General features: G+C 39.2%; 1 protein-coding gene across 1 annotated transcript in view; it reads left to right on the forward strand.

The window, feature by feature from the left end:
• Positions 1-15,000, forward strand: part of LOC126194632 (transportin-3) — a 202,484-nt gene that overhangs the window by 48,344 nt on the left and 139,140 nt on the right. Inside the window, exon 6 of the mRNA XM_049932800.1 lies at positions 9,396-9,540. Coding sequence (XP_049788757.1) covers positions 9,396-9,540 — 145 coding nt within the window. The remainder of the gene's footprint in view (positions 1-9,395; positions 9,541-15,000) is intronic.

The following is a 15,000-nucleotide window of genomic DNA, read 5'->3' on the forward strand; positions in this document are numbered from 1 at the left end:
TGTCTATTAGTTGTTTCCTTTCCTGTTCCACTCACAAATGGAGTCGAGCAAAAACAACTGTCTGCAAGCCTCCATATGAGCTCTAATTTGTTGTATCATAGCTTCGTGGTCCTTATGCGAAATGTATGTTAGTGGCAATAGAATCATCCTGCAGTCAGCTTCAAATGCCAGTTCTCTAAATTTTCTCAATAGTTTTCCTAGAAAATAAGGTTGCCTTCCCTCCTGGCGTTCTCATTTGAGTTCCCAAAGCATATCTTTAATACTTGCATGTTGTTATAACCTACCTAGAACAAATCTAAAAGTCTGGCTCTAAAATGATTCAGTGTCGTCTTAAATCCAACCTGATACGATTCCCAGACACTTGAGCAGTACTCAAGAATGGGTCACACTAATGTCCTTTTTGTAGTTTACTTCACAGATGAGCCAAACTCCCAAAATTTTCCCATAAAGAGAGGTTCACCATTAGCCTTCCCTATCACAGTCCTCTAATGCTCATTCCATTTCATATCACTTTGCAACATTATGCCCACATATTTAAACAATGTGACTGTGCCATGCAGATACTACTAATGCTATATCCGAACATTACAGGTTTGTTTGTCCTAACCATCTGCATTAACTTACATTTTTCTACATTTATGCTGTCCTTCATCGTACCAACTAGAAATGTTAATATAAGTCATCTCGTATAATTCATCACCAGCTTTTCTCCACTACATAGATGGTAGTTATCCTTGCAATACATCCTTTAGTCATGTGACCCTCCTGGCCTCCTTCACTGTTAACATACTGTCCTCACACTCCCTACCAAATAGTTTCCCCTACCTCTGTCGTGTCATGCCTCCCAATCCTCATCACCTCCTTCATGTGCCACACCCCACTTGCTGTGGGACCCGTATATCACTTGCCTAGCCCATATATCTGTCACCCTTCAGCCCTGCATTCCTAACCATCAAACCAGTTGCCTCCCTCCTAGCTCCCCACCCTCAACCCCTCTTGTTGCCTCCCACCTCTCTCTCCCCTACCCACACCACCTGATAAAAGCCTAACCCCACCCTAGTCCATCTGCCAAAATACAGTGCCGGCATTTTCTGTGTGTGTGCTGTAGCTTGACTGGGGATTTATGCAGATAGCTGGCAAGTTTCCTCTCTTTTCTGTGTATGCCTGTTGACAACTCAATGCTTCTGCTATTCAGAGAGTGGTCTCCATTACTCCTAAAGTAATTATGTACTAGTTTTGTGATGTTATGCGTGACTACTTGTCCTAGACATTGGGAGATATGCCTGTCATCTTGATGGCTAGGGGTTTGAGTTATGTTTTAAAAAGCTATATGGCTGAAATTAGCCAATAATGCAGGGGACCAGTGTTTTTCACTATAAAGTTATCAGAATTGGGGACCAGTAAAAAGGAAAAAAGTGTAGATAATTGTGAAACAACTTATTCAGTATTGTCAGTGAATGATGCAGCCAGCCACAAATACTATTTAATTGTTTTATTTTAGTGCCATAACCGGTTTAGGGCTACCATTCCCATCTTCAGATGGCTAATATTTAGCATTACATAGATGTTTTCATCAACACTCAAATATTCTTGTGCAGTGTGGGGCAGATGACAAGCTGTTGATCAAAACATCTAGGTAACGAAAAATATTAACCATCTGAAGATAGGCGTGGTAGCCTGAAACCAGTTATGGCACTAAAATAAAACATTTAAAAAGTATTTGTAGTTGGTTGCACAATTCACCGACTATCATTAATGGCTGCGGAGTTCACTAGATCCAATGTGAATAAAATATTATTCATTATTACCACCAAAAATGAAGGAAGAAGTGCAGACACAAAATTTAAAATTGAAAGTGTAAACTGTAATCAGTAAGGTGTAAATAATGCTTAATGCAAGTATATGTTGGACATGTAACAACATAGAGAGATGTTTCAGTAAATTCAAAACTTTAAGAATCAGTAAGTGCTATAAGCTTTCTTGTTCTTCTGATTCTTCCTCTTTGATTTTTTTAAGCAGATGAAAGACTGTATTCATGGACGTAGAGAGGACAGAGTTATTTGATCTTTGATGATAATGCCAAAGGTGAACTGGTAGCAGAGGCTCTTCCTCAGGGATACAGGCTGCTTAGAACAGAGGCAAAGAAATACTTCTGGCAGTGAAATGGAATTGAGTTGCCTGGTTACTGCCATCCTTATACACATTCTGCCTTTATTTTGGACAGAGATTTCAATAATATTGCTTTAGAAATTTAAGAATTGACACTTGTTGGTCTAATTTGTCAGCCTAGTTGCACTTGCTGCCTCTTATATCTGTTCAAATATACCTTGTACTTCATGGACAGTTGTTTTTCTGTTGTCTGTTGTACTGTTTCCCGCAACCCCTCAAAATGTAACTGTTCACACCACCATCTTTAGATGTTAATGTTCGAATACAGCATTTCAAAGTGAAACAAAATGGAACGGGCATGTGAGGACTGTGGTAGGGGAGGTGAATAGTCGACTTTGGTTTATTGGGAGAATTTTAGGAAAGTGTGGATCATCTGTGAAGGAGACCACACATAGGACACTAATGCAACCTATCCGCAAGTACTGCTTAAATGTTTGGAATCTGCAGCAGGTCCAATTGGAGGATGACATTGACACAACTCAGAGGTCAGCTGCTAGATTTGTTATCAGTTGTTTTGAACAATACTCATATATTATGGAGATACTTGGGGAATTCAACTGACAGTCCCTGAAGGGAAGGCGATGTTCTTTTCAAGCAACACTGTTGAGAAAATTTAGAAAACCAATGATTTGAAGTTGACTGCAGTTCGAGTGTACTACCGCCAATGTACATTTCTTGTAAGGAGTATGGAGATAAGATACGAGAAAGTAGGGCTTTTTTCTGAAATAAGTAGTAGAAATACTTGTTATATGTTAATCAGTTAACAAGATTTGGTGCAGACAAATACATTTGCAATTTTTTCTTGTGTCATTATTTGTAAATACAGAAATGAAACCACCAATGTTGTTTATTAGCAGCTTGAGAAGGATATGAGCGTTCACTCTTGCTTGCAGCACATTGAAATAGTTAGAAGATTGCAGTTCATTTGCACTAAACTGTGTTGACAGTGATAAAATCTAGAATATTGAGATAAACTATTTGTATTAGTTTATGTGAAAGTGACATGTATCCATTAGGGCACTATTATGGATTCATTCCATGAACATAACACCACAGAGCTACAGAACATTGTGGGTAATATCTGGAGAGTACATGTAAATTTTTCATATAATGTAGCAGCACATTCTTGATGTGGTCAAAGATTACCATTAGTGCACCTACCACTCTACATATAGCCTGAAACACATCTTTGGCCATATGCTGCTATCATAAGTGATACTTTCGTTAATAAAAACGATATTTCCTGTCTCTATTGAGCTTAGTTGGCAGAATACCTTTTACAATTAGGTCAGCATGCTCAGGGATCTTGAACCCTTTTCTTGTCTCTGGGATGCTTGAAACACACACGACAGATCATTTGTGTCCCATGGATGTTCTAGATCTGCCAGTTGCTCTTTCTGACAAGTTGCACAAGAAATTTCAGCATTAATGTGATTAACTTTATGCCACTCAGGTGCAAGTCTGTGCTGCCTTTCACAGTGACTCCACACATACTAGTAAAAGATATTATTATTTACTTTGCTCTTAATGGAAGAACTGTTTTGCCATATTTTTAGTCATAGAGAGAACGGTTAAGAAGTTCCCATATGCATAAACCGAATGTTGAGAGACAGGTTTGCAGTTTAGCATTATACAAGGGCTATGCAGAAAGTAGGGAACATTTCCGTGTGATGCCGCTAGGCGCTCCAATCACATATATTTTGGTATGTGCATGCTCGGCAGCTCAGGCGGCATCCATCCTAAAACCTCTAGAAGTTTATTGTGAAGTGTGTGGAAACAACGTAATGAGTGAATGTTCCGTCTGGAAATGGTGCATTCGGTTTAAAAATGGCCGAATCAACGATCATGATGAACAGAAGAGTGGATGCCCGAGAATTGTGACTGATGATCTAAAGTTAATGAAATGATTTGTGAAAACAGCCACTTCACAATAACGGAGCTATCACTGTCTTTTCCACAAGTTTCACGGACTTTGTTGTTTGAAATTGTCACTCAAACTAGGCTACCTCAAGTTTTGTGCATGATGGGGTGCCCAAATTGCTTACAGAGCACCATAAAGAACAGTGAATGGGGGCAGTGTTGACATTTCTGGAAGCCTACCACAAACATGGTGCTTCATTACTGGATCAAATCATAACTGGTGATGAGACTTGGGTGAAATATGTCAATTGTGAGACAAAATGACAGTCCATGGAGTGGAGGCACACAAGGTCCCCCCCCCCCCCCCCCCCCCAAATACCAAGAAAATGTTTGCAAACCTTGTCAGCAAGGAAGCTGATGGCGACAGTGTTTTGGGATAGGCAAAGCGTGCTTGTTATTGATTTTCTTGAACGTGGAGCAACCATAAATTCTGCCTGGTACTGTCAAACTTTGCACAGCCTTAGAAGAGCAGTTCAAAACAAACACCGAGGAAAGCCGATGTCCAAAATTTAGTTTTTGCACAACAATGCCCAAACTCACATGGCAAACCTCTCCAAAGAACTCCTTAATTCGTTCAAATGGGAAATTTTCCCTCATCCACCCTACAGTCCCAATCGTGCACCAAGCGACTTCCACTTGTTTCCCAAGATGAAGAACTGGCTTGCAATGCAGCGGAACTCCAGGTGGGCATAACTCACTGGCTGAAGTCTCAGGTGGCAGAATTTTACGATGAAGGTCCTTCAAAGCTTGTCCGCCACTATGATAAGTGCCTCAGTGTGTTTGATGACTATGTGGAAAAGTAGTATGTCAGTCGCTCTTTCAGATGTATATAATAAAATGTATTTCTTGTACTTAGTTTTTTTTTAGTGCCAAAACGTTCCCTACTTTCTGAATAACCCTTGTATCATAAATTAGCAGGACATTGAAAAAAACATTGGAAATAAAGATGAAAAAATATGCTGTACTAATTCTGTCAGCTAACCAGCCCTTGTGACTGAAAGAAAGGAGTGACAGTGACTTTTTTTTTAACTAATTCAGATGTTACACAACTGTGAAAGTGAAAGACTGTGTAGTTAGATAAAGATTTGTATTAAGGGGAAGGATAAACAAAACAAAGATAACTGCTACGTAAGCAGCAATATTACGTAAAATGGCTGACATTGCTGCAGCTAGGAATGCAGTCAGAAGCATATATGTCCATGGAAAACAACTTCCTTTCACCAAATAATCTTACCAATATCAGATATCGACATAAATAAAAATATACTTCAAGCATGCTGTTGTGAGTAACTTGGAGCAGGGATAACCAAAGATGAAGAACAAACTGTAATCATATGAAATATGTGAACAGAGAAAACTAGCTCCTAACTTCCTAAAAATCATATAGAAATAATTCTTCCTTTCGTGCCCGTTTGCTGCTCCTAGTCTGTATTTGGTGAGTAATGGCTGTCCTCTTATATGAGTACTCCAAACTGGATTTACATAGGTATGTTACAATATACATGCATCTATTAAATTTACTTCTGAAGCCATCTCCAACTGATGGTAGGCAATTTGAGACATGGAGAAAGTGTTTGCACTGATAGGCATCTTGTAACATTGTGACATGTGACGTACCTATATGAATATGAAGTAATAATAACAATAAAAAAAAACTAGCTCTACAATGTGTGCGACATAAAACACATTTGTTGGAGTCACACAGAACATAAATATCTCAGATATTGTTCTGCCCTTGAATGTGAATACAGGGTGTAATCAGTCCCCCCCCCCCCCCCCCCCCTTCCTCTTTCTTTCTCTCCTCATTTTTGCGACTGATTTGGTGCAGCCTTCCTTGAATTTCCTCTCTTGTGCGTATCTCATTTCAGAGTAGTAACTACACCCATTGTCCTTGATTAAAAGTTCTTTTATTCTAAACTCTCTCTTCTCATGCAGTTTTTGTTCTCTACAGCTTATTCCAGTATCACAGAAGTTACTCACTGTTCTCTTAGCATATATCTTATCACCTTGGTCCTTGTTATGGTTAGTGCCTTTGACATACTCCTTTCCTCTTCAGTTCTGCAGAGAGCCTCCTCATTTCTTAGAGTCCACTTACTTTCAGGCGCCTCAATGCTTCGATTCTCTTGTTTCCCATTTTTCTAGGAGTCCATGTTTCACTTCATACAGTGCAGACAGCCATTCTCAAGAATTTATCAAGTTGAGCCCTCTGTTTGATACTATTAGCCTGTGATGAATTCGGTCTCTGCATGTGCCAGGTTGATGTTTTATATTCATTGCCTCATCTGCCACAAGGTAACAGAATTCCTTCATCTAGTCCACTGCAGACTCCCTGATTTTCGTATTAAGTTTGTTGCTAATTTTGTTTCTAGTTACGCCTAATTACTTTGATCTTTCTTTGTTTTACTCATATTATTTGTTTTTTGTTCAACAGACTTCATTCTTAATCAGTCTCGTAGAGGATAGCAATGTCTTCAGTACTATCCATCAACAAATCCTTTGAAGGTGTCTTGATTTTTTCTTGAGTCCAGCTTCTGTTGTCAAATGGAGTAAAGTCGGATCTACCTCCTTAGTGGCTTTCCCTTTCCTGAAGCCAACTGATTCTCATCTAACTAATGTTCAGTTTTCTTTTTGTTTCTTCAATGTATTATCCTGTGTAGCAACTTGGATACATGAGTTGTCAATGTGATTATTCTCAGGTTATTTGCTCTTGCTATCTTCTAGTCATTGTGAATAATATTCTTCTGAAAGTCCAATGACATGTCACCAGTCTCATGGATTCTACATGCTTGAATAATTATTAGTTGCCACTTGACTTAACAATTTTATAAATTCAGCAATCACTTCTGCGATGTTAGATTGCGAGTGTACTATGACTCTTAACGATGGAGCTCAAAGATTCCGCCCATATCGACACCTATTCATCTTCTGTCATTTTATCAGATGGTTCCTTCCTTTGGAGAGGGATTCAGGGTGCTGTTTTCAACTATCTGATATCTTCTCTATTTAACTGTGCTATTCTTTGTCCACTCATAATGTTTACAGGTTCATCTGTAAAATTTCTTAAAAGTTATTTTGGCATTTGTATGTGCTGAACCTGTTTTTAACAGTAATTTCCCTTTCAACTTCTTTACATTTTTCCTGCAGCCACATTAGCTTCAATGCACTTCTTATTGATTTCAGTCCTTTGCTTATTTGCTGTGTTCTTTTCGTGTCCAGAAAATGAATATGTTTCCTTCTTTTGTCAACTAATTGAAGTATTCTACTGTTGCTTACAGTTTCTTCACAGTTGTCCACAGCTCATGGCCTAATGGTTAGTGTCACTCCTTTAGATCAGGGGGTTCCAGGTTTGATTCCTGGCTGGTTGGAGATTTGCTTCGCTTGGAAACTGAGTTTTCATGTTGTCCTAATAATTTCATCTCATCTCCATTAATGTGCAATTAGCCGAAATGATGTCAAATATAAGTACTTATACCAGGCAGCTGAACAACCCCAGATGGCGCCCCCGGCCAATAACACCCTATAATTGTTTCGTTTCTGTATAGTTACCTTCCTCATATATGTATTTCCCTGTCCAGTGCCTGTGATTATCCCTTTCAGATATGTCTCTTCCTCCTCATCTTAACTACCTACTGTGGCGTTCAGAAGCACAATATTGGAGAACTTCAAATGCATATAATCTTTCCGTAGTATTTCAGTATAGCACCTTCTTGTATGTTGAATCTTCGTGATGATTCTCTCAGACATCAGCCTACTCTTTACCTTTACTAGATTGTGATTTGAGTCTGTATCTGCTCCTACGTATGCCTTACAATCAAGTATCTGATTTTGGAGTTTTGTGTCCTGGTTTTCCCAAGCCTATGTCTTCTTCTTGGGAATTTTGAATACTGTATTTGTTCTCCATACTGTAGATCATATTGTTTAGCATGGTTTGCTATAACAACTTCAGGGTGCTCCACCCCCACACCCACGCATTTTTCACTGAATTTAAGCCTGAGAAGTGAGCAAGCCATTCTGTGTATATGGTGCCCTTCTTTTATAAACAGATTAGGAATTATCATTAATTGAATAAACCCATCTACATTGACTATGAAAAAAGTGTAACAGGATACAACATTACCCTTAGCAGCTGTCAAATCACCTCAAAAAGTAGTGTGGTGTGCGCACGTCAGATGAACAAATGGCGAGAATCACTTTTCTGGCTAAAAGGTGGCTCATCTATGTACAAGGCAATGCCATACTGTTCCTGAATGCAAGGCACCACATTTTTGGAGCCACTCAGTGCCTTTGTGCAAGGGGAATGATTGTTGTAGGTTACTGAGCATGTAGAGCACCTCTCAAAGTGAACAGTATGCTGTGTTATAGGTGATTGTGGTCAGTGCGTGCTGCGAGTTCTTAAGCCAGGGCTGTTTCTGTGTTGGTAGGTTATCTTCAAGCATTTAAAGCAAAATATTGTTGTACTTGATTGTAGCAATTAGTTGACCTTACGCATACTGATGTTGAATGTTTTGTCCCTCCTGGAGTGTTTTATATAGTGATGACATTGAGTTCCTGGCCCACCTCACACTGACTGTAACTGGCCTCTTTCACCTGCCAAAGGTCCAGCCATATATCTTGCTAACCAGAAGTGTTTGCTGCCAGCCTCTACCCCTATTATTCAAATAATGTTCACCAAACAGCTACAATACACAGTTGGAACCATACACTGTTGCAGTCACACCAAGAGAATTTGTACTGGCATGCTTTGTATTTCATGCAGTAGGACAATGATGGGATATTTTCTTGGTTCTCAAATCTCTCTTGACTTACTCATAAAGAGCACATTCCTTCATGTGGCAGTGTGAATGAGAGAGAGTCGTGTGTCGCCTGTTTTTGCCTTTGCCAACTATGCCCTCATGTTACAGAACTTAACCTACAATTAAGAATTTGAATTATTTTATTATTCATACTTAATTGATCATTGAACTAATGTTCTTGTATGGGTGATACTAACATGTAGTAAGATGTTGTACCATTTTTCTCCTCTCTGAGCTGTCTTTAGTTTAGCAGTTAAGAAAGACTTCAGATTTGTTGCAGTTGGTGTTTTTTTGTGACTGTTATCTGAATTGGTGTATAGCTCTCAGTTGCAAGCAGTTTTGTTTGTGTGCTTTATAATTGATTAAAATCCATTGGCTGCAAATTGTTCATTACTTTATATCAACCACATTTTTACTTTGATTTGACTGGATGATGATGTAATTTGTTTTACTCCATTTTTAAATGCTGTGTTTTTTCTTAATAGAAGTTGACGTTCTGATTTACCCCCACAGGTCCATGAACTATTGCAGAATTTTCACGGAGTTGGCAGAATCGTTTTTAGAGAAGATAGTAAATGGTAGTTGCAACAATAAACCTCATTTTGCCCTGAAGATTTTGGATCTGGTTTTGACATGTGTAGGCCATCATGATTACGAGGTGAGATGTTTGAGACAGTATCTTTACATCTGGCATATGTAAAGACAACCTAAGAAACTTGTTTACAAAATGTTAGAGACATGCCAGGCCAAAAAGTTGCAAAGTAAATGCTGAGTTTTATGTGTCCTCTTTTCTAGTTAAAGGCAGGAAAGGAAGGTTGTGGGAATCTAACCCAGAGGAGGTAAAACTGCCCACAACTCTGTTATGTTTCATGACTGTGTGTTCTGAGTAACATCTCAGTATGTCACACTCCCACACCTTGTGTTTTGTACTACCACACTTTGTGTTTTGTACATGTTCCTTCACATGTCCTAAGGGATGAGATGGAGAGTCACATTAAAAATGTTAAATTTTGTTTTCAGCCGCAAAGCAATAAATTAATTTGTAAGAAAGCTTTGCAAATAACAGGTGGCCCATAAAGAGTCAAGAGCTGCTGGTATACAAAGCAAATTGGTGTGTGTGTGTGTGTGTGTGTGTGTGTGTGTGTGTGTGTGTGTGTGTCAATAACTAGTGAACTTCGCAGTATCCTTATACCCTGTCACTCAGTGGCTTATTGAGTGTCAAGTTAAAGTTTTCATCCCTAGTCAGTACCAGTTCCATGTAATTAAGTCCCCTCTTGCAGTGAATTGTAAATGAAAAATTGCCAAGTTGCCCTGTGGTTCAGTGTCCATATTAAACTGAAATGACCTCGATAACCCCAACAGGACCTTGTACAATGAATCTCTGCAGAAGGTGGAAGTCCTCTTATCTGAGATAAAAACAGACCGCTAGAATAAATAGGGATTTAAGGGGACATTGTATGCTCTATGCTGCCAATGTTAAATTATCAAATTTTGTGACCCATTATATTGGAAACTTTTTGACACCAACTTACAATTTTCCATAATTATTGAATGCACTTTTCTAGATACAGTGGACTAGAATTATTACTAAAATTGTACTGTGGGGCTTTTTTGTAAAACACTCAATTTTTTGACTGAATTTTGTAAATAAATGAACATAAAAACAAAATAACTCAATATTATAATTATTCTAGTTCCATATGTGCTGAATCCCACATTTGGCATGCTGTGAAAATTTCATGTCTACCATCAGTACTTTTTTTTTTTAGAAAACAGGTCATTTATTGCAAAAAATATTGCAGAGATATTGAATTTTAAAACTTTTTTAATTACAAATTCTTACACAGACTTAGATTTCTGTGTCTTTTATGCTCTAGAATTGCCCTGGCCCATAGTCTGTTCTTCTTCAGTGTCACAACAGCCCAGTGCTTGCCTCTTCCTTTTCTTTCTTGCTTCTTTTGTCATTTGCTGGGAGCTAACTCTGCTTCACGTACACGAAGCTCATCCACTTCCCGCAGTCCTTTAGCTATGTTCTGTCCAAATCTTATCCCTAACTTCTCCAGAATCTTAAGTCTTTCCTAGTTCCCACCATTAAAAGTTATTAGAGCATCAGACACTGCTAACTTTAGGGTCATAAAACCAAGGACTCATTCACTTTCTGGGTCTTCCCATGTAAACACTTCTTTAGTAGCTCAGGATTTGCCATATCTCTTTAAATAGTTTGCTTGCCTCCATTACTGCTAAAGGAAGAGAATGCTTATGTGTAAATTGATACAGGGTGCCAGAAAATTCAGCTTGCCTATATTACCCCAAGTGTTTGGTGGAGGTGGACACAAAGCATGACATGGCTTTTCATCAGTTGATATTCGATGAAAGAAAGTGCTCCACCACTCTCTTTTCATCTTCTCTAAATTGTCACAGTTACCTCTAATGGCCTTCTCGTAATATTCCTGTAATTCATCAATTTCTTTGTACGTTAGTCTTCCAGCACATTTTATTGTCTTGCCATCAGACAGTTTTGTGTTACGCAGCTTGGTTTTTAGGTTACGCAGATGTGTTCCCATGCTTTTTTTGAAATGTCCTACAGACTCAAGTTTTTGTATAGGAACGTCATACGGCTCACTGTTTTGTACTGCAATGAAAGCCTTGCTGTCTCCATCACCTAAGTAATTCACATATCTGACACTTGTCTCCTGGGAAGGCTGAAAAATGTTAACTGCTCCTTTTACCTCCATTCCTCCACTTTTGCCATCATAATTTTTTACACACTGCTGTTTATGGAGTAATCTGTTGTTCTGGTTCACTGTACAACCTTGGCAGTACTTACTGAGAACATCAAAATCCAAAACTTTACCAGTGTCACTACTTACTGCAGATGTAAAACCATTTTTAGGACTAAACCCACACTTTTGCCAGGATCTATCTACAGCAATGCTGATGTCTGTGTCACCCTCATTTTGTTCAACAGCTTCTGACGTAGCAGCAACCATTGAATCTTCAGCCACAGCATTTACAGAGTCCCCAATTGCTGTTACATATTTCGTATACCTAGAAGGAGGTTTTGCTAAATTCAACACAGTGCAGAGAACATTATCAACCCTTGCACCTTTACCAATGCATCTAAGGCAATAGAACAGTCTCATGTTAGTTTCATACAATTCATTACCTTAACACTTTGATGAAGTATGAAATGCTTTTACGTTTTTGCACTTCTGACATTTCATAAAAGATATAGGGAAACATTCCACGTGGGAAAAACATACATAAATAACAAAGATGCTGTGCCTTACCAAACGAGAAAGCACTGGTAGATAGACACAATAAAAACACCCAAACACACACACAAATTTCAAGCTTTCACAACCCAAAGTTGCTTCATCAGGAAAGAGGGAAAGACGAGAGGATGTGGGTTTTAAGGGAGCTCGCGCGCACACACACACACACACACACACACACACACACACACACACACACACACATCCATCTGCACATATACAGACACAGGCAGACATATATAAAGATATGTCTGCCTGTGTCTGTATATGTGTGGATGGATATGTGCGTGTGTGCGCGAGTGTATACCCGTCCTTTTTTTGCCCCTAAGATAAGTCTTTCCGCTCCCGGGATTGGAATGACTCCTTACCCTCTCCCTTAAAACCCACATCCTCTCGTCTTTCCATCTCCTTCCCTCTTTCCTGATGAAGCAACCTTGGGTTGCGAAAGCTTGAAATTTGTGTGTGTGTTTTTTATTGTGTCTATCTACCAGCGCTTTCTCGTCACTTCTCCGAATGTCCAGGGGTAAGTTCTTCCTTTGGAGCCATCCATTCTCCCAAATACCAACATTTCTTCCACCATCGCGAGATCCTTGCCATATGTGGATTCTCGATGGGAGCGTCAGTAGTTGTCAAGAAGCTCTTTCTTGATTTCAGCCTAGGATGTGCAGACTGACAACCATATAGTGGATGGGCTTCCTTCGTTGTGGCCTTACTTTTCTCATAGCTTGCAGCTACCTCACGTCTGACGTCAGGAGGAGCTATGCCAGCAAGGCAGTGGAGTTTGTCCACCGGACTAGGTCTTAAGCAACCCGTGATAATCTGTCAAGACTCATTTAGAGCCACATCTACGTTCCTGGCATGACTGGGCTTGTACCATACCGAACATGCATATTTGGCAGTGGAATAACCTAAAGCAAGCGCGTTTGAGCACACAGTGCATGGATTAGCACCCCATGATGTACCTGTCAATTTTCGCACTGTTATTTCTGGCTGCCAATTTCTGTTTGGTGTTTAGGCAGTGCTTTTTATATGTTAGCGCACGATCCAGAGTTACTCCAAGATATTTGGGAGTAGGATTATGTTAGAGTATGATGCCTCCCCAGGATATATTTAAGGATCTATTTGCCTGTTTACTCTTCAGGTGGAAAGCGCAGGTCTGAGCCTTGGCGGGATTAGGTTTCAAGTAATTCCCATGATAGTAAGCAGTGAACTCTTCCAAAGATTTTGATAGTGTATCTTCTACAGTCCCAAATAGTCAGCCTGAGTAGTGATAACACAGTCATCAGCATAAATAAAGCTTAGAGTTCCTTCAGGGATAGGTTGATCATTGGTGTAGATGTTGAATAATAGCGGCACAAGCACACTGCCTTGTGGTAGTCCATTTTTCTGAGTTCTCCATCTACTTTTCCTACCGAGAAATTCCACAAAAAATCTGCAGTTCTGGAGACGATTTCTAATATTGCACATGAGTGTGAAGTCTTTACTGAATCATAAACTTTATTCAGAAGGAGCCGATGGTTGATTGTATTGTAAGCCGCAGATAGATTGATAAAGACAGCACCTGTAATGAGCCGTTTCTCATATCCATCTTTGATATGTTAAGTTTAATATTTGAGACATGCAACTTTTCCCTTCTCTGAAACCTGTTTGCTGTGGTATTAGAAGAGGCTCCACCTTTCTAATCATTCTCTGAAGAATGAGCCTCTCCAGTATTTTTTAGAGGTGACAGAGTAAGGAGACTGGTCTATAATTTTTGAGATCTTTCCTATCCTTTCCTGGTTTTGGTATGGCAATTACTCTTGCTTTTCACCATACTTTTAGGGATCTTGCATTCTTGAATACAGTTGTTTATAAACTCCAGTAACCAAAACATAGTAGCAGGACCAAAATTCTTGATTTGTTCAGCTATAATGTCATCCAGTCCTGCTGCTTTTCCCAATTTACATTTATTCAGGGCTGAATTCAGTTCTTCAAGAGAGAAAGAAGGAGATAATATACTATTATCTTGATCCATTTGTGTGAATAATTGTTTCCTCTCTATATTTCTGGGTTTGGTTGATTTGCCATTAATGAGGGGTTGGCGAGCAATTTGGTCTGGTTTAATATTAACATATGTGTTGACTTGAATGTTATCATTACTCAGGTGACGTAGTAGCCTCCAGGGCTTTTGACTACTTTTACTCATGTCACAGTCAACCATTAATTGTACCCATTCTTCTCTCTTAGCCTCAGATATTGAAGAGAGAACATTCTGTGCAAGGCTTGATGTGGATTCACTGAAAGGATCTTCTTCAAACTTCCTGTAGTATTCTTCAAGAAGAGTGGCTGTTTCAGGTGTTATACCCTTGATATAGTTCATTCTGCATCCCCTTGGAATTGATGCTTGGGAGGAGGCATTAATAATATTAACAAAATTCTCATATTGATTTATCACAGTATCTATAGTTACAATTTTCTCACCTAATAATTTTGAAAATTTCTGCCAATCAGCTTTTTTGAAGTTGTGTCTTCGTCTGAAAGGGATTTCTTGAGGTCTTACTTGTGGGAGAACTTGGCACATAATGGGTCGATGTTGTGTACTCGGTATGGGCTTACAGACGGATTTAGTGCAGGTATGAAGAATACTTTCACTTACAAAAAGCAGATCCAGTTTACAGCCACATTCCCAGCGCCCACTGTAGAAAGAATGAGGTAGTTAGTGGTCATGAAGGAAGGAGAGATGGAAAGTTTCATCCCACAGGACAGCCTCACCATTTTGATCCTCTTGAGTGTACCCCCAAACATGGCTATGACTGTTGAAATCGCCTATCACAATAGAAGCTTTCTCTGTAATAAAATTTTCA

This window comes from Schistocerca nitens, chromosome 7 (assembly GCF_023898315.1).
Source record: "Schistocerca nitens isolate TAMUIC-IGC-003100 chromosome 7, iqSchNite1.1, whole genome shotgun sequence".
NCBI lineage: Eukaryota > Metazoa > Arthropoda > Insecta > Orthoptera > Acrididae > Schistocerca > Schistocerca nitens.